Here is a 20,555-nt window from a genome sequence, read left to right on the forward strand (position 1 = left end):
TTGTATTCAGTAATCCCATGTACCGGTGCAATCCCCCGAGGTCCCTAAATAGGCAGCGTTAACGCTAGAGGCACCAAACACTAGCGAGCAGGTTGCATTTTAAAACTAAGACGTGGCACTGCTGGAGCATCCCTGCAAATGGGACACGGTGCCCTTGGAACCACCCAGGGATGCGCTGCTTTGCAGTCAGGTTTGGACTTCGGGTACAAAGCACTTTTGAGTTGTACAGCGAAGACTCCAGCATGGTTTTGCATCTCAGACACCTTCCTCAGACTGCAGGGAGGCTGAGGGCAGCTTGCCAGGTAGGCACAGGACAGAGTTGCCGGCACTGCACTTGCTGCCCACCAGCCCCATGCTGCACGACGTGGCCCCCACTCTGGCTCCAGGCTTATTTACAACCACTTGCAATAGGTGGACAGTATTAGAAGCTAAAGAGGGGTGGGGGAAAAAAAAAAACAAACATGCTTGCAGCTTTCCCTCCCTCCAAGCCATCCCGAAAGGGCGAAAACTCATAGTCACAGGCTGCAAAATGAAGTAAAAAATAAGTCTTTATTGCGCATGGAGCAAAGATTGCGCTGATGGAGCAGCTGAGATCACTGTGCTCCTCAGCACCCGTTGCCGCGGTCCAGCACAGCCCCTCTGGCGATCCTTCACTCCCTCCTCAACCCACGGAAAAACCAGGACTGCCGCCTGCCCTTCCCAGAGCCCCAGCACCCATCCTTGGCCCTGCGTCTGGTGGCCAGAGGGTATCCGGTGGCCACCACGGCACATCGTAATTCCTAAAAAGCAGCGGAATAAATAGTGATAACCAAGCAACCTTTCCCGTGGGGTGCTGGCGATGAGCCCCCCCCCCCCCCTTTGGGCATTTCCACCCCAGACTGCGTCTCCCCTCCCATGGGGCAGGGAGGGAGCACAGCCGCCATGCACAGGCAGAAACGTGCAGGCAGGGATGCGCAGGCGGCTCGGGCTGATTTTTAAAGAATGGTTTATTCGCTCGCAAACAGACGGTCGCATCCTTTTGACCTAGATTTAAAAAAAAAAAACCCAGTGTGTACAAAGTCACAGTCACGGCTTGAAGAGCACAAGGCAGCACCCTCGGAGGAAAAAAAAAAAAAAAAAAAGTCATGAAAAGTCCCGGCGTTATGTACAGCTAAGTGCCAGCTCGAGTATTCACAACACAGTAACGTACTGCAATTAGTCGCTTAAAAAGTAGTTCCCTTGAGAAACAACCTTCCGCTCCGGCGAGGCCGGAGTCCGTCCCGTCCATCCGTCCGGCGATGCTCAGTGCCGCTGGCAGGTGTGCAGGCGGGAGGCATCGGCGGGGCCGTGCTCTCGCTGGAGGCGGCACGCCAGCCCCTCGGCGCACTGGCACCGCTGGAAGATCTCCAGGCCGTGGGTGCCTTTCCGCCGGTGCCGGGTACACACCTGCCCTTCCCGCAGCACCGGCTTGCAGATTTTGGACCAGAAGTGACGGGCGCAGCACAGCCCGGCTGCGCAGTCCGACGAGCGCAGGCAGAAGTCCCCCTCCTCACCTGCGTGGGGACAGAGGGCGTGGGTTCAGGCCGGGATGCTCCCACGGGGGACGGTGGGGCAGGGTGGGCATCCCGGATTGACCCCATAGGAGACAGCGGGGCAGGGTGGGCATCCCAGACCAACCCCCGTGGTGGACCGGGGGTCAGGGTGGGCATGCCCGACCGACCCCACGGGTGCCAGTGGGGCAGCCCCACAGGGGACAGTGGGCTCGCAGCACCGGGGATCCCCTTACCTTTGGCAGTGGGGAGCCACGCGGGAGCGGGCGTCCGTCGGGGCAGAGCTTCGGCACCCACCTCGTCCATCTCGGTGGCTCCGTGGACAGGCTCCGGGGGGGTGCAGAGCCCTGCGGGAGGCAGCAGGGCGGCTGTCAGCCACGGGTGGGACCCCGACACCCCCCCTCCCCACGCCCCCCCCCCCCCCAAGCCCTGCCGCCCCTCACCGTTGCTGCAGGTCGTGCCGGGGCAGCACATGGCGTCGCGCAGGCAGCGCTTGCGGCGTCTCCGGCAGGCGAGGCAGAGCGGGGCACCCCCCCCGCGGGCCGCCCCCCCGCAAAACTCCTCCGGGCCGCAGTCCTCGTCCTCGGCGCACGGGAAAGGCTGGGGGGGGGGGGGCAGAAGGGAGGCGGAGGGGGTCAGCGGAGCTGCCACCCCCCCCCCGGTGTGTCACACACCCCCCCCCCCCCGGTGCATCCCCGCTCCTACCTGCCGGGTGGCGGCCGGCGGCGGCTTGTTGCTGCCGTCGAAGGGAGCGGCGGGGGCGGCGCTGGCTTCGGCCGCTCCCCCCGGGGGGGGTCCCTTGATGGCGTTGGAGCTGAGGGCGCCTGCGGGCGCCGCCGCCCGCCCCGCCGGGGCCGCGCAGCTCAACGCCGCCAACACCGCCACCAGCCCCCGCATCCTCGTCCCGGCCCGGCCCGTCCCCTCCCGGCCCCCTGGTCCCCGGTGGTGGGTGTCCCGCAGCTCCCGCGACCCCCGAGCAGCAGCTACCTGCGCTGCCCGCCGCCGCCTTTATACCCCCGGGGGCTGCCTCCTGCGCCCGCCCCCTCGGGGAGGAGGGCACGGCGGATGAGATTTCAAAGGGCCCCCGGGGAGGAGGAGGAGGAGGAGGGGGGGGGTGGTGGTTGTGCCGATGAGCCCCCAAAACCATCCTCCCCCCACCCGCCCCGAGGGCTCCGTCATTGGCCGTCGGCCCGGGAGGGAGTTTCGCAACGGAGAGGGCAGACCTCTCCCCCCCAACCCCGACACCCCCCCCCGGTTCCCGGCCAGATGCTCCGCACGCCCCGACGTCGCCGCTGTCTCCAGCCGGGCGCGCCGCCTCGCCCGACACGGGGGGGGGGAGGACGGGGAAAGGGTGGAGGGGGGGGCTCGCCCCATGCAATCCCCCCCCCAGTGGCTGGGAGCCGTGGTAGGGTGCAGAAAGGCCCCCCCCCGTTGGTAGAGTCTCTCCTTTGGTCTCCTGTAAGTCTGCGCCCCCCCTCTCCCCCCGCGTCCTTCCTGGCGCCAGCACAGCTTTGCAGGAAGGGAGGGGGCCGCTCTGCACGCCCCCCCCCCCCCCACCGGCCCGGGCTGTGGGGGTGGGAACGGGACACGGCGGCGGCGGGGGGGGGGCCGAGCCCTGGCCCGCAGCCCCCGTCGCCGCCCCCCCCCTTGCCCGCGCACTCGCCTGACCCTAGCCCGGGCGGCAGCTCCGTCGGGATGCGGGGGGGACACACAACATTGGTGGGGGGCCCTCCCGGGCCCTTTGATGCGGGGAGATCAAAGGGGTCGCCCCCCCCCAAGGTGCCTGCAACCGGCGCCTCGCGTCCCCCCCCCCCCCCCACCGGGGCAGCGCGGCGCGGCCGGCACGACGGCGCCCCCTGGCGGCCGCGCCGGGGCACCACCGCCCCCACCCACCCCCGGAGGTCGTGCAAGTGCAGTAGCAACCCCCAATTCATTAAATTGGGGTTTCACCATAACGGCCTAATGCCCGGATTTAACTTTTATTTTTAAAGCGGGGTTGGAAAGAAAACATACGGGCAACAAGCCTGGCCCCGGCAGGGCTGCCTCAGCCCACCCCAAAGATTTATTCCCGTCAGGGTGGGTGATTTCAGCCGTCGCCCTCCCGCAAGTCAAACCCCGGCAGCGCGCAGGGTACGGCTGTTGCTCTGCGGGGACCTGCTATCACCTATTCAGGCCCAAGAGGCTCAAGCCGGGCTAATAATTGGCTGGGAAAGTTTCGGCGAGCACCTAAGGCAGGTGCTGGCGGAAGCGGTGCTGCTGACTCAGCGGACATCCCCGCCGCAGTCAGGCGAACCTGGGCCTTGCTATTTTTAGCCTGCAAGAATGAGGGCCACACCTTGCCCCGAAATCCCTGTATTCCCCTCGGAGTTTCAGGTGAGGGCCACGTCACCCTGGGCTTTTTATTGTATTAGTAACTCGTATCTGTGATTGCTGCCTCCTGCAAAATCATTTCGGGATGTTTCCCAGCTCCTGCTTAGGCAGCTATCATCAAATTTATTTCCCTCCTAGGAGGATGTTTTCGTGCTCTTTTCCCCAGTTTTTACCTGTCTCTGTGCCCGCATTGCATGGAAGTACACCCTTAACCATGACTTTCCTGAGATTTAAAGATGACAGTTCTGTCACACGGGGGCTGAGCAGTTTCCCAAGGATGTATTTAAATCCATCGGGATGGGCAGAGTCTCAGCATCCTGAACACAGGGTGACGTCTTCATGACATCCCATGTGCTGCCATTAATGGCTGCGCCTCCATCACCACCCCTCTTAGCATTTCTCATAAGGGACAGTGACAACAGGGACACCATTTTTTTGACATGGGGGGTGTTTGCAGTCAAATCCCATCTAGGGATGACACAGCTCGTGTTGGAAATACAGTCCCTTCCCAGCTGCGTGCCCGGGACTCGCTTATACTGGCAGCAAACAAAATATAAAGCGAATTCTTGATCCCTGAAGGGTAAAAGTGCTGCAAATGTGCTTATTGCTTAGTACATTCACAGAATAATTTGGGTTGGCAGCGAGCTGTGGGGGTCACTCGGTGCCAACCCTGCTTAAAGCAGGACCCCCATTGGCCTCGGACCCCTTTGGCTGGGCTGCTCGGGATGCTGCTGCTGCTCAAATAAACACTGAAGTATAGTAACTGTGGCCATTTGCCTTTGCATCCTGCAGAAAATCTGGGTGCCGGACTAATCTGTAAGTACCATACATTTTGTTCAGCTATCTCTTACTACATATTGTCATAAATGAGAATAAAAACCCCAATTTAATCACTAACCAGAAGAACTCCCCTAAACTTGGCTTCTGCTGTGGAAGAGAGCCACTGACACGCCATTCAAAAGTAATTATTTTTATTTCAACTCTATAAAGTATACAACAGGCACTCGGCAATTACAGCTGCAAGGAAAATACAGAGCAAAACAAAAGCGGTTAAAGTTTATGAAAAAAAGTTCTTAAATCTACATCAAAAGAGTGCAACCGGCCGATGACCGGTGGATGACTGACATTTGTCTGACAAACAAAACCTCTCTCATGTAAGAAGAAAACTGGAGAAAACAAGAATATAAAACAAGGGGCTTGTGTAAAAACAGCATAAATTGGGACTCGGGACGATAGGCAACTCGAAACAATATTTCCCCTTTTGCCGGTAAAGCCCTAAAACCGCCCAAGTCTCGGCGTTACGGCTGGTTTACGCGACCGGGGAGCTGCAGAGGACGAGGAGCTTCCAGCTTCCCAGCTCAGCTCTGCGGGAGCGCTGAGGGCTCGCCTCCGCGGTGGGTTGCATATAGAAGGAGTTGGGGGGGGGGGGGGGGGAAGCACAGATCCTGTTTTGTTGAGTGGTGCAAACGAGCTACGCCTTTGCATGGGGGTTTCAGGTCAAAAAAACGCAGGTCGGGTTGCACACCGGGTTGCTCGTCATTTTTTTCGGGGTGGGAGATTTCTAAAGGGGTTTGTATAAGACGGGAGGGTGGCGCTGGACGGCATGATGGGTTGAATCTGCACAGCTTAGCAAAACAGGAATACCTGTCTACGGACTGATAGGATGTCATATATTAATTTGACCCGCACATAACATTTATACATTTCACAGAAATGACTCTGTATCTCATTAACAGATACACAGCTCTGGTACATTGAACAGAAATAAGAGAACGACTTCATCATTTCTGTAATTCATCAATATTATATAATAAAGGCTTAGAAATTGGTAGCAGAAAGAACTGTAAAACGCAGCAAGCTAAGAAAGGACGACAATTTGAGGTGTGTTTGTCTTTGTCATGCAGCATAACACCAAATTTGTAATTTTTTTTTTTTCTTTTTTAATAGGATGCCATGGATTTAAGGCACTTGCAACAATGCCAGATAGCTAATCATGTTCTAAAACTATGGGACAGATGAGTTGACAGTACAGTTGACATAAAGTTTAATAATACTGACAATTATGACATTAATTCAAGTCTACCTTGATCTAAAAACATTACATTACAAATAAGAAAATGAAGTAATAATGCCATGGGACTCTAAAAGAAAAAGTTACATGTGTACCACAAAATATCAACACGAAAATACCTATTTACATAAATATTTGCTTGTGGTCCTGTTGTTAAATAAGAATTTGTTATGGATAATGCAGCACTGTGAGAAGCTACGGATCGTCTGCGTCTTAACGACACCAATCTTAACACACTCATTCTAAATACGGGAGCTGATTCACCCTTACGTAAATATGCTATCATCCCATATGTTAAAAAAGGAGACAAAGAAGAAAAAACAATAAGTGGAAACACAGAGGCAATCCGTTGTTGTGAATATATATATATATATAATGCAACTCAAATATATTACTTATAAATGAAGGCATTTTTCATATATATATGCTAAGTATGTTGCTTAAAGTATGTTTAGGAAAGGCGATGAAAGTTGAGTGAAGTGTTTGATATCAAAATAAACTTATATTCGGTACAGCGCGTGCCGCACGCTGCAGGTATTACCGTGCTTGGCACAAGGAAAAAGGCATAGGAAGAAAGAAAAATAACTCATCAGCCCATTTTAAAACCTTCTTCCCGTAACATTCTTGGGTTGCCCCCCAAAATCATTGTGATACCCTTTCCTCCTGGCAACCCCTTGACTGACAACTGCATCTCAGCTACTAAATGTCATCATTTTGGGATAAACTCCTCTCTACATTCTTCTGTACAAAGTTACCAACAACAGCAAGTTTTCTCCTCCAATGTCGCCGCATCGTCGAGTGAAAAAACAGGGGGATGCGAGAAAAGAATTTGGCTTTTAGGCAGCAGCCGGTCTGCTAAGATGCCTGGTGATTACTTTAGCCCTAGTACTCAGCACTGGCTTTCAGTGTCTTCCATCCCTCAGACAAAGGCTGAAAAGCGAGCGTGTATTTGCCCTACATGAGTAATTCCTGGGAGATGTCATTACTGTCTTTTCCCTATGGTTTTGAAGGAAAACAAGGTTTTAATGATTAATGAATAGCGGAAACAACCTGAAGTCACTGTGCTGACAGTGTTGCCTCACCCTTCAGAAAATGAGGAGGGAAATTTAGCGACACAGACTGGTTTTCAAAGGCGTCGCGATGACCGAGCTCTTTAGTTTGCTGGCAAACAGCAGACATCGTCAATGCTGTCAAAGAAGGGGAGAAAAAACCTTTTTAATACGCTCTATTAAGTCACTTTCATTAGGAACATGGGAAAGAGTGGGGATTTAGTATCGGGGAAATAATTTTTTACTGCTAAAACATACATTTTCTGTGTACTATGTAGGCAAAAGTCATACGAATGACTTTTCAGCAAAAGCCGATCTTCCGCCTTCCAGTGTATACAACAGTTCTTGGCAGCTCTGAGATGAACTGGGGCAGCATCTGCTAATTTTTGGGGCAGGGTCTGTTACAGAGTCTGAAAGCTGATGTTTCTTGTTGGTATGATGGGATAAACTTCTAGTGCCATGTATACACAACAAACAGGCATCCAGGACAGGATTCCTCTGTTATGCCCTATAAATCAGGAGAGACTGTACTCAAGCAAAGGAAAAGCAGTGGAAGTGAGGGAAAAGTGGACACACGATAATATTGTTTTCCCCAGCTCCTTTTTCTGTACAAGCCGACTCGGCTGTAGCCATTCCCGTGCCTTCAAGACGGTCACTGGGGACCTGGTACACTGGAGACATGGAGACCTTGCACAACCACATCCAATATCGATTTTCCATTTAATTCCACTGATTTTCCTGTGGAGCTCCTTAGACTGGTGTAATTAGGATTACATTTTCATGGGCAATATTACAAACAGAGCCAGCAAACTGGCCCAGTACCACCTTTTATTTTAATTAGCTTTGCACTAAACACGGAAGAGATGCAGACACGGAGACGTAAAATCATCTAAGAGCGTGACGGAGAACGATGCCTCTTGCTACATATTTCTGAAATGGTGGTTGACTGAACAGGTATATTCACAGATGAGGGATGTACATAGCACCTATAAAGTACATTATGGGTCTTATGTTTTCCCTTCAGGCTCTAAAAAGGTAAAAGTTAAGCTTAGTTTTATGCCTAATAGCTAACCAGTAAGACCAGTGGGCTGCTGTCACTTTATTACAGGACCATTATTTAAGCACTATTTTATATGTAAAATGGATTAATTTTATGGTTGGTTTTTTTCATGCAGTTATGTATTTGTACCAAGGGAAAGGAAAAAAAACCCAAACGTCGTGTTACAGTATGTTCTCAGCTGTATGAGAGAAGCGACCCATATCTGCCTTAACAGGATCTAGAGCAGTTGTGCTTTTGTTTTACCAGGCTAAAATAAAAAGATCTCAAAAATAAAGAGGAAAGGTAACATTCAGTCTTGTCATGAATACTGCTCGGAAAGGAAAAGGACAAATTTTACCACTGCTTTGACATGAACTCTTTGACCAGTACCGTGTGGTCCTCCTTTGCTCCTACACTGGCCTACAGTAGAAGACCTCCGGAGTTTGGAGGGTGGGAGTAGCCCAAATCCTGCACTGTATTTAGCTACAGCACTTAATAAATTACTATTGATCCTACTGATAAAGCCAGTACCTTGCAGCTAGAATTAAGTGCGTCTTACACTACGTATCTCTCGACTTTTATAATTAAGAGCGTAGCAAGATCGTTGCAGTGATAGAAAACATATTTCTTTACTGGTGAAAGGCTTTGTGTCAGGACCACCATGTCAACTGCTACTTTAAGTTCGAACATAAAACATGAAGAGCGCTATTGTCATCTAAGCAATAAGTCCTAATGCCACTGTAGTTACTGTAGCAGCATCAATCAAGGCATCATGGTGACCCCGAGCACTAATCCTCCCCAATTCTTTCGGTTTCGCTGGCAGCCATGTCCCAGGAAGCTGTCTTCAGCAAGGCAGAAGCAGGTAAGAGAAATACATTAAAAATCTATGTCCCATCCTGAGTTGTCGTCAGGGGGTGGTTCATCACTGTCCTCTGGGAAGCTGTCAAAATTGCTTGTGTCTGTTGGAGATGCAACCTGTGGAAAGAAGAGGGTGACAAGAAGGGGACGGTCATCAAAGTGGATGCCTGCAGACATTTCCTCTTGATCTCACAACCACGATCATTTAAGGGGATTCATTGCTAACTGCAGCAAGGAAGAAAAGTTCTGCATTCAACACTTTTTGCTGAATCTCGGGAGGACTTCCCACAGCCCTCCTACTCTAATGATCCAGGCCCTCTGGGGTCTCTAGTTCAAGAGCAACTGTCCTACCTATCGGTACAAGGTTGGCAGAAAAGCCTTGGGCCTCCCCAGAGCCCAGATATCTAATTTATGGCTCCAGGATCCTGAGTTTGAGGCTGGACCCTGCCACCTTCCAAGTTTCCTGACAAGTATTGCTCAGTCTAGGGAGCCCACCAGAGAAACCCATCTTCTGAGGATGAAGGCCATGTATGTTTCTTTTTTGGAAATAATGTCATTTAAAATCTACCATAGCTAGATAATTTCTAATTTTTTTGCTTTACAACGGTGCCTGAAACTTTCTTACAATAAGCCTCTGACACATTCAATGCAATTTAAAAAAATGAAACAATACAGAAACAGACCAGCAGCTCTCCAGACCAAAATAATCAGTGTCTTACTAGAGAAAATCGGTACTTCAAGCCATACCCCAAGTAGCCAGTGCAGGCTGGAGGGGACTGCACTTGCCATAGGAGTGCTGGGCAGAAAACACTTGCTGCATTTTTCAGCCCTTTCACGTGTGCAGCTGGTGGAAAAGCCACTCACAGCCAGAGGCCAGCCTACAGTCCAGGGGATGTATTCGATGCTGGATGCTGCTATAAGCCTTGGGAAAAGACTATTTGATCAACAAGAGCTCCAACTTCAGCTCTAAATTTATTTGCTGCCCAGCTGCATCAGCATTTTCCTGCTGCCAGAAACATCTCAGGGAAAATTAAGATTCTTGAATATCCAACTCATTTTGAAAAAAACAACAACCCTGTAAAAGCTTAGTGGAGCACTACGGAGTGATGAGATGCTTCACTGTGTACTGAATACTGTAATTTAATTTCTTTTGAGTTACCTGGATCTCTTTACTCTGTTGGTGCTGACACTGTTGGGTTGGAGAGCCTTCATCCTTTGGGTCCTCACCCTTGGGGTGCTCCACACTCGCCCTCCCCACAGTCTCACGGGCTGGACCACAACCCTCTGTTTCTCTCAGCCCACCCCATGTGAGGTCTTCCTCTGGGAGCAGAATCATGGGATCACAGCATGGTTTGGGGTGGACGGCACCTTAAAGATCATCTAGTTCCAACCCCCCTGCCATGGGCAGGGACACCTTCCACTAGACCAGGTTGCTCAAAGCCCCATCCAACCTGGCCTCGAACACTTCCAGGGATGGGGCAGCCACAACTTCTCTGGGCAACCTGTTCCAGTGCCTCACCACCCTCACAGTGAAGAACTTCTTCCTAATATCTAACCTAAATCTACCCTCTTTCAGTTTAAAACCATTACCCCTTGTCCTATCAGTACATGCCATGATAAAGAGCCCTTCTCTGGCTTTCCTGTAGGCCCCCTTTAGGTACTGGGAGGCTGCTATAAGGTCTCCCCAGAGCCTTCTCTTCTCCAGGCTGAACAACCCCAACTTTCTCAGCCTGTCTTCATAGGAAGCCTCTCAGCAGTGATGGACAATGTGTAAGTGGACTGCACTGTGTGAAAGCATCTACGGAGCTCCCCGGGGCTCCTCTGCAGATCTCCACTCTGGGAGCACCTAGCAGCACAGGCACGTTTTTTTGAGCTCTGCTTAGATGAGGCTTTAAGGGAAATAAGTCCTACTTTGGGAAATGGATTGCCTTTTGTGCGTTCATCTGACAAAATAAAAAGGCTGAGTATATCCAACACCTCAAATGTAGAGGGTTTTCTTTTTCTTAGAAGAAATAGGATTTGGAGAAAAAAGGTTGGATGAGTTGCTACTCTGCTGATTGACATTATGTGATGCTAATGCTGGTGTGATTCCCCACAGCTCTGAGCTCCAGGTCACCTACGTGGCCTGCATTCCTTCACTGTCAGAGACATGGGAGCAAATGTCCCTCTTGATGGCCTCGCCAGCCAAGGAGGGACACTCTAGAATTATCTCCTGTCCAAGAAGATAAAGTGCAAACATCAGTGTCAGCTTTCTGATGGCTTACCAACATAAGGGCTAGAGATGAATTACGGCGCAGAGGTCTGCATGTCATTCTCAAAGGCAAGAACTGTGATGCAAGACAGCGCATCTTTGGAAAAGTCGATGCAGGAGAAGCTTTTAAGGACAGCTACTGTCACAGATTTCAGCTGTGGTATTGAGGCTCAGCTGCTGCCTGAAGTGATGTCCTAGCAGCAGGCTGTAAATGGAGATCTTTCCTAAAATCCCATGGAATAAGAGCTAAGGAGCAGCTTTCGATTGCCTCACTGGTAGTACCACATAACTGCTAATGAGGGTTAAAGAGCTGGGGAAGGCCTTTTTTCTTAAAAAAAAGAAAGCTAGTCTCTATATTTAGCCCTACTGGCTCAACAAGAGGTTCACTGACTGAAGGAAAAAATGGATTTTTTCCCCCAGAGCTATGTATTTTGTGTCTCTTTTCACATATAGCTCTTATTGGCAGTTGGGACTTTTGCCAAAGCAACTGAAAAACTTGTGGAAAACGAGGCCGAGAGGGACAGACAGCTTTGGGATTGACAAGATTCACTAGTTAATCGAGGCAGGTTTTGGAGAGGATCTTGGGAGTATGTCTAGAGAAGTTGTTACTCCTAAGAGCTCTAGGAAAGAATGAGCTGTGATTGAATTGGGATTAGGGCAACGTATGGCTGTTAACATTGAGTTGTCCTGGAAGAAGGATTCCTCTGAACAGGGAAGGATGCTCCTCTCTACTTTGGAAAGCCTTGACGGTGGTGTGCCGGCCAAAAGAGTGACAGCAGATCACTCTCTTGGGAGCAACCACAGACATGTTCCCTGGCAGGACACCACTAGTCCCACGAACACACAGCCTTGACGATGCCAAGAAATAACACCACCCAAACCTTTTCTCCTACCGTGTTAGATCTAACTGAAATAGCAAAGAAAACGTTATTTCCTGCCCAACAGGCTGGCGAGCGGCCTTCCTCTAGGCAGTGCCAAAGGACCAGAGACCATTTCTGGTGGTGGAGCAACGTCCCAGCTTGGGGATGTCAGGGAGCAATTCATGCCCATAGAGAGCAGGTACCACTGAAGTCACTGCTGCTGGTTGTGCCATCTGAGGGTTAGACATGCAGGGTCCATATGTATATTGGGTAAAAGCAGTACTGAAAATGCTCTTACTAAACTACAAATCCACTAAAAACAATTAGAGAAACATATTGGGGCATTTGCAGGCTACACTGACATCCTGCACAGGTAAACCACAAATTGTAACTGGATGTAAGGGAGCAAACTTGACTTTATTGTCTGACTTGAAATGTGGTGAACAGTACCGCTGACAAATTAATAGCCATTTAAAAGAAGCTTAACAGAAAAAACACGGTTTTGATTTATAAAACATTTATATGTTCTTTGGGCATCCTGCTTTAGGCAGATATTTGCAAAGTCCTGCTTTCTCCCACTAACTGCCAGTAACTTCTGCAGCCCACAGGGCAAAAAGTGGGTATGCAAAACCCTCTTGCTCTTTCATAGCTGCTAAGAAAACTTTGGGATGGCAGACTTAGCCCTGGAGCCGTGCCTGCCGCTGCTGCAGGAGGGGCAGGACCATGGGTGGACAGAGCAACGGGGTGCAATTAAACACGATTGCTAATGTCATTCTCTCGGTGATCCCGCGGGAGAGGCATGGAGAGAAAGGGATTAAGTTGAAACAAGGAGGGGAGGCTGCAGAACAGAAGGGGCCAAGGTAATTTCTATCAGCTAATCCTGTTTGGTTTCCCTTTGTGGCAGGCTTTGTGGGTAAAGAGCTCACAAAGACATCAAAGGAAGAGCTTTGCTCCAAAGGAAAATGAGTCGAGCTGTCCCTCCGCGTCTGCTCCCAGTTAAACATAAACTAGGCGGTAACAGGGCTTTTCATGTAGGACACGGATGCAGGAAAAAAAGACCGAAAAGCACAAAAGAAAAGACAGAGAGAAAGGTTGATGCAAAAGAAAAGGGAGATGGCATACAAATCCCACTTGCCTCGTCAAAAGAAATAAGAATAAAGGAGAAAGAAAGAGGACACATCTGAGAGAAGGGGTGAAAGTGGCAGCTCTCCACTGAAATGTGAAAAGTAGATGAAGAAACAAGTGGAGCAGGTGAGGAAGACAAAAACGTGTAGTAGTGAATGATCCTGCCCCGATCTCCTGCTGCAAAGAGCATTTCATCGCAGTCATGCCCTCCCCAAACCGCCCTCTCCTGGAAGAGACCGCCAGGAGACCAAGTGTAGCTGGAAATGTCTCCAACATGACTTCTTCAAGCATCTTCAGAAGAAATAAAGCACACGCTGTCGCCACTTAACTCCAGTGTATTAGTGCCCGAAGCTCACAACGTTCGTGTAAAAGAAACTTATTGGCCAGGAAGGAGAAAATAAGTAGGAAAACTTACACTTGGTATTATAGGAGGCGTCAGTGTCCCTTTTCGTAACCCTTCCCAGTTAAAGCCTTCAAACCATCTAGAAGGGAGAGAATAATGAAAGTTAAGACATACGGCGAAAATATCTCTGTAGCACAAAATTAAATTTAAATTGCTTAAACAGTGGGTTTCAACTCCCGTAGTCATCTTCTTCAAATTGTCCAATTAGCCTTAATAATTTTTCCTGTCACCTTTATGTATGATTTTGGGGACTGAAAATGAAGCATGTGTAGCAACCCAGTGATAATACCATCGCAAGTACAAATTACCAATGCTCAGAAGAAAACCGTTCCTCACTGCAGGTGTCCTGGCAGCTGCTCTTTCCTTTCTATAGGGTTGATCCCTCCTGTATGAGACCCCTAAAGTCCTTTCTTCATATGAGATAGGGAGCTAAGGGCATGTACAGGGATGTCCTCCTCCTGGTTCGGGCACCTCGGGTTTGCTCAAGCTACAGCAGCTTAGGTGGGTGGATGAGTCCTGGGCTGAGTCTTCAACCCGTCCACCCAAAATGTCCATCCAACCCATTTCTGTTGCTTTGGGGATGGGAGAAGAGAAGCACCAGCACAGATGGATAAGATAACCTGCTTCTGCGATGGCTCTCTTAACTTGTTCTTATTCCCCTCCAGCAGTTTGAAAACCTATGTGACATCACTTAACAACTCTCTCCCATCAGACCAAAAGGGATGATGAATTAATGTCACAGGTAGAGAGAAAGTGTGTTCAGTGGGGGGGAAGGGAAATCAATGAAAACCTTGGAAAGTGATTCTGAAAACCAAAAAAATCCAAGCAGGCAGTGGCCAAGTTGGATTGCTTCCAAATGCTCTTCTGCAATTAGAGTAATTAAAGTGTAATGGTCATTGTGCAATGTGTTTTGCTCACAGGCAAGGCTAGCATCTATACCAAAACACTGGGAAAAAAAGAAACTGATGGAAATTCAGTTAAGAGTCTAAAGCACGTGAAGAGTATTTTTTGCTGAAAATTGAAGTGCTTGAAATGCATGTTTCTGTGGGTTGGATCTGATGGATGGTGGAGAAGACACTTACTTGTGCTTTTGGATATCTTTCACTCCGTTTTTCAAGTTCCCTAATCTTTCTGATGGATTGTCCCTATAAAACGAATAACAAATCGGTTACTGAACAATTAATTTCTTTGCAAATAAGATCAAGGTGATTATATTTCATGCGCTTACCTGCATAGTTTTTTAATTAAATTAGCAGCATTTTTGGCAATCTTCTTTGGAAATTCAATCATGTCTATTCCCCTTAATATGATGTTATAGGTCTTCATGGGGTCTGGGCCTGAGAATGGGGGACTTCAGAGGGGAAAGGAAAAAGAAAAAGATTAAAAGCTTGTCTTTAAAATAGCATTGAAGATTGATAAACCTCCCCATCCACCCAAAGCAAAACATAGTACCCTACTAAAATGAGAAAAGGCAGATGACGACTAGCAATGCTTTGCTTCCTCTGATCTTAATAATTTCTCAGCCAAGGAGCTCTGATACTGTCAGTGGTGCTGGCTGGAGGGAAGTACCAAAGAGTAAAGTCATGTTTTCTGCAGCAGCACATGCTGAACCTCTCACTTCCATGATGGCCCACATCCCAACAGTCCAAGGAACAAGGGTCTGAGCAATGCTCGCTGGCTTATTCTCTGACGTTGTGACATGCTTTCAGTGGGGATTAATTAGGTTTCCATTGGTTTAACAGAATGAGGGGCTTGGGTCTAGCCCCAAAGGATAAGCAGGTTGAGATGATGGATCCTTTTCCAGCTCTGGTATGATGGGAGTGAGTGATGGGGGATGAGGTGAGGAAGTGCAAGGAAGCTGCTACTGCCAACACAAGCAGTAACATATACATCCAAAACTAAGTAAGGGAAGGGATGGATATAGGGACTCAAGTGTCAGGTCCACCTCCTCCTTTTCAGATGTGTGGCAGCCCGTCACTGCACCTCTCCAGTTGAATTGCAAACCCTTTCCCTTTCTCCATCATGTTCAGCTCATTCAGGGCCAAAAAGGAATTTTCGGTGTCATTTCACAGCATTTCCTAAAAAGCCTGCTCATGTCTTGCCCTTTGAGCAGTCTGCATCGAAGCTGTGACTTAAAGTGCAAAAACTAATTATTAGGTTCAGCAGCACAGTGCTGTGCCGCTACAGCACACGCCAGCTCTGAACCTGTCCTTTGCCTAATCAGGGTGACAACGGCAGAAATATTCGGATCTATTTTCAGCAGCGGTGCCGGCCCCGATGCCCATACCTGCCAGTCAGGAGTTCATACATTAAGATTCCCAGTGACCAGTAGTCTGCCGAAATGTCATGACCTTTGTTCAGGATGATCTCAGGGGCTACGTACTCCGGGGTTCCACAAAAAGTCCATGTTTTCTTTCCAAATCCTATTTTCTTTGCAAAGCCAAAATCAACCTGCGGAAAGGAGCAGAGTACCATCAGGGCAGAGCATGAGAGGGAATATGTCAGCCATGTGCTCCGCTCCTCTTGAAGTGAAGCAAAGCATAAAGGAGGTTTCCTCGTGAGAATATTCTCCTAACGAAAGCATCGTGGGTCTTTCCAGGACCAGGCAACCGTAGTGACCTTTTCACCGATTTATCCTTCGTAATATAAAAAGGAAGATTCTCGTGAGGGAAGAAGAACAAATGCTAACACTGAGGGTTTCTGGGGAGATGTAACATCGTATCATTCACAGATGAGGTTGATTTGTTTTGCCTTTTTTTTTTTCAAACCCAGCTTTTACCTGAGCAAGGAACTATTTAGGCTAAACACTGACCACTTTGGCATCTACTGAAAAGTTCAGATTTCTCTCCTGGTATAGAGAGTGATGCAGTGCAACTATTTACTTGAGGCTGTTACAACGTGCTGGCAGGCTCACAAACCTCAGCGTGCCCCTACAGCAGTGCCCCTGTGGCACCAGCAAGCACAGAAAATCAGATTATACTGGGAACCAAAGCTATCTTTTGGGGCCCAGGCAGAGCTCAGGTTAATAGGCGCACTGTATTTTTAGCTCTACCCCCTCTGTTCTCCCCTGCCTTGGTGCTGTCCTAGCCTAGAGCTGTGGTCTGCAGCACACTCTACTGTCCCTTGATGGCTGTGAGATGTTCCTACCCCTTGAGATGGTCAGGAGCAAAAGTCCTACGTGGTCACAGTCCCACAAGAGATCTGGGACACTTCTTGTGCTATCACGGATGTGTTCAGGGGGATCAGAATGTCTAACGTGCTGGGGGTTGGTGATGGGACCAGCACAAACCCCGGTCCAGGTCCTCCTGGGGTGGGGAGAAGGGCAGTCCTGCACCTAATCCTCCTCAATCATCTGACACCTCGCTGAACACCCCAGCCTTAGCAAAATGCTGTGGAGGATAAACTCTGATGCCGTTCATTAGGCTGTGTAATGATGACACATGGTGGCTGCCACGACGCTGTAAAGGTCCATGATGGTGATGGTCTGACTTAACTGCTCCCACCTGCTGACGCCACTCCTGAGTTTCCCTTCCCAAAGGCCTGGAAGTCCCCAAGCCAAGAGGCAGAAACCTTGGCCCCCACCATGACTCTCAGGGAGGGCATCAGCCCCTCTTGGACACAGCTCTTTTTAGGAGTGCATTGCCCTGTCCTTCACTGATGGCCTCCCAAGTGCCCACATCCTCCAGCACCTCCCACCAAGGGAAGTCTTGCTTTTCCTCTCCCCCTCTCCATGGTCTCACCTGGCATTTGGGGTGTACCTTACATGCAGGGCACCTCTACAGTGATTTTTGAAGCAAAATGGTAGTATGAGTGAACAAAGCGGTACAGTGAAACCCATCAGTAACTCCCTAATTTGGGGGGCAGAGGTCTTGCATACGCTGCCGACCTGGTCTGAGGAGGTGGATCTTGCAGGGGGACAGCACTGAGAAGGACCACGACTTTCTGGGAAGAGCAGTTCCAGGCAGAGCCTTACGCAGTCGTCCCAGAGGAGTTTGCACAGATGAGTCAGGTGTGTCACCAGTGCTAAAACACAAGCAGCCCTCCTAAAGCAAGAAGCTGTGTTGGCCACAGTTCAGCAACGCAGTCCACGGCAATTAATAATAATAATTTCTTGCCATGACAGGGTCATGATTATTATTTCCATTAAGAACGCCTTCCTTTATTGCTTACATAAGGACCCGACACAGGAACAGCAGCTTGCAAAATTTGTTTCACCAGTCGCCCATAAAGCCCATAGATGCAAGTCCTCCCCCTCTCCCACCAATATTTTAAGACACCTCTTTACAAGTTATTTTTTAGTCTTTCAGTAGCTCCAAAACAGCTGGCTGGATTTCTCTTGACACTTATCTCTAAACATTTCCACTTCAGGACCACAGATCTGAATTTCAAGCCAGCATTAGTGTTCCCCAGCTCAGCTGTATCCTGAGCCTCAGCCTGCTGGAGGCTGGGAGAACATCCCGGTGGTGGGTGATGACACCCTTGCCCTGATCTCATCTCAGCGCCTACTGATGGCCACCATCAGAGACGGGACCCTGGGCTGGGTGGGCTTTGCTTCTGACCCTCTGTGGCTAATCCTGGGTTCTCCTCTACCCCTAAAACACCAGTTGTCTGGTAGTAGCGGTGACTTTTTTTGGCAAACCTAATATTGCAGGCACTCACCAGTTTGGCGTAACCTCGATGATCCAGAATGAGGTTTTCTGGCTTGAGGTCCCTATAAATGATCCCTTTGGAATGCAAGTAGGCAAAAGCTTCGACCACACATGCCGTGTAAAACCTGGTCGTTGAATCCTCAAATGAACCTCTACGTAAAATAAGAGAGGGAAAGGGGATAAAATTATTAGATCTCTTCCCTTACTGGACTTCACCCTACTGTTAAAATATCTTCACAGTTCAGTAGAATCACTGTAATACCTGGAAAGTGGCTGTTGCTAAACTCACCTTTACGTATAGATTTAATTGCATTTCCATTTCTGAAGTTAGCAACTTTGCCTTCAATCCACCTTCATATCAAACATTCGAATCTAAAATATTTTTATTTATTTAATATAAAAATATTTATTTTATTTTATAATTACATCTCATAGAAGTAAAATCTACAAACACCTTCTAACTAAAAGGTGATTTTTTAATTATAATCTTTGACTTTTGGGTGATAAAGCTATTTTGAGCTGTTGGAGATCAAGAACTCCCTTACTAGTGTTCATAACCGAGACAAAAGGCAGAAAAATTACAGTTGCTGGGACTTGAAGTGTTAATTGCAAATTCAGCATAAACCACACTTTTGGATCCTTGTTTCAGACTTTTCCGAAGCAAATCATATCCCCCTGCTCGTCAGGAGCTGGTGGTGGGAGCTGGCTGAGCTCAGAAGCGTGTCTAAGCTAGGTGGCAGCAGAACCACAATTTAAAGCCGAGAGAATTAAAGGTGAAATTATCAGGCTCTGACAAAGACAATGAAAAATACAACCTGGCACCTGCTAACTTTGCTACGATTCTCATTTTAATGGTCCGGAGAAGGCACGCTGTTAGGAAAAGGAAGAATTAAAAAAAATTCATTCTAGGTAATTAAAAAAAAATTTAATCTTTGCTTTCTGATCAATCTTTCTGATGCATTTCTTTCACTTTCCAAATTTAATTAAATTATGTTCCAATTATGAGCCCATGACATAGTTACATGCAATTCACTGCATCTTTTCCTGTCCGCGGGCATATTACATGCAGGTCCCACGTACACCCGTGCAATCCACCTGCCACCTACACACCCACAACCAAAACCAAACGCTACAAGGTCAAACCCTCCTGAGGCAGGAAATACCAGGAGCACATTTGCTTGTGCATTACGGCACAGTATGTAATTACATGCTTTCCTAACTATTTTTTTCCATGGCACTTCTGTGTCCCAGTGGTGTTGTGCTGCTTGCAGGGTGTGGATCTGATGCATGATCCTGTTTCCCACTTTGATGAGCGGCTCTCGTTTAATATGTGATATCTGGACTAAAAGCCACTGTAGAACTATTGATTTCCTCCTGCTCATTGCTATCATACCTGACTGTGTCATAAATATGAAGAAGTATTAATAGATATTATTTATCACAGTGCTTCCACAATAGAGGTGGATGTTGCTATTCACAGTTACAGAGGGTGGGCAGCGGAGAAAACACTGTGATGAAAAAAGCAGGTCTTTCTCTCAGATGGAAAATTGTGATTTTTCAGATGACTTTTAAGAATTCTGCATTTTTTAGCTTGAGAACGCACTTTCCCATGGATTTCACTTGCAACTGTGACCTCTCACTAATGCCACTGCTGCTTTAGGGTCTTGGTTTGTAAGTCTAGAGTCTAAAACGGCCACAGCAGCAATGCCTACAGGTGCCACACTGGAAGGACCCTACCTCCAGAGCATGTCTTACAAGAATTGCACCTCCTGCAATGCCTGGTCACACCCTGCAGGGTAATTCTCTGCCGTCATCCGTGGTGCCCAAAGTCTCTGTCACCCTCAAAACAGTCCCACATTTCTCTATCGGGTGCCTGAACCTCCAGCCAGGCTCTCAAACGTGAGAAACGGTAGCATGGGCACCGAGGACACAGCTGTAATTTCTGTGGTTGCAAAAAGTTGTTGTTCTAGGTAACGAAAAGTTAATTAATTAATTAAGTTAAAATTAAAATATGCTGCTGGCTATTTAGGGGTACCCTTTGTAGATCAAGATACAGGCAAAGGGCAGTCAAAGACTTGTCGTAGATGGAATTTATCACATGACTTCCATTGCTACCATCACTACCTTCTCTATTTTTTCAGAGAGGCCGTGAGAAAGTAGCTCTGGCTAAGTCTCCACTCACATAAAGCCTTGTACATGTTGGACGCAACCTACACCAGTCTTTATTCTCAGTTATGACTGGATTCAGTTTGTCTGTAGCCAACTGCATAGGAACAAAAATATCTCCTCACCTTTCTGGGATCTTAAATCAAACATAACACGGTAAGATCCAGATTTTGCCCATGAAAGAT

At 48.6% G+C, this 20,555-nt stretch overlaps 2 protein-coding genes across 6 annotated transcripts in view; both read right to left on the bottom strand.

Annotated features, from left to right (window-relative positions):
- Positions 1 to 530: 530 nt before the first annotated feature.
- On the bottom strand, positions 531 to 2,708 carry DKK1 (dickkopf WNT signaling pathway inhibitor 1). The gene is given in 6 exon segments (XM_069795902.1): positions 531 to 1,532; positions 1,766 to 1,876; positions 1,973 to 2,129; positions 2,235 to 2,459; positions 2,461 to 2,669; positions 2,672 to 2,708. Coding segments are annotated over 6 exon segments (990 nt in total). The 3' UTR covers positions 531 to 1,281.
- A 2,145-nt stretch (positions 2,709 to 4,853) lies between these two features.
- Positions 4,854 to 20,555, bottom strand: part of PRKG1 (protein kinase cGMP-dependent 1) — a 521,708-nt gene continuing 506,006 nt past the window's right edge. For all 5 annotated transcript variants that reach the window (XM_069795904.1, XM_069795903.1, XM_069795905.1 and 2 more), the window contains 6 exons: positions 18,215 to 18,356; positions 15,843 to 16,006; positions 14,784 to 14,906; positions 14,638 to 14,700; positions 13,568 to 13,634; positions 4,854 to 9,033 (listed from right to left, as the gene is read on the bottom strand). In XM_069795904.1, the coding sequence (XP_069652005.1) occupies positions 8,935 to 9,033; positions 13,568 to 13,634; positions 14,638 to 14,700; positions 14,784 to 14,906; positions 15,843 to 16,006; positions 18,215 to 18,356 (658 nt within the window). In that variant the 3' untranslated portion in view covers positions 4,854 to 8,934. The remainder of the gene's footprint in view (positions 9,034 to 13,567; positions 13,635 to 14,637; positions 14,701 to 14,783; positions 14,907 to 15,842; positions 16,007 to 18,214; positions 18,357 to 20,555) is intronic.

The sequence above is a fragment of the Haliaeetus albicilla genome, chromosome 11 (assembly GCF_947461875.1).
Source record: "Haliaeetus albicilla chromosome 11, bHalAlb1.1, whole genome shotgun sequence".
Classification (NCBI taxonomy): Eukaryota; Metazoa; Chordata; class Aves; order Accipitriformes; family Accipitridae; genus Haliaeetus; species Haliaeetus albicilla.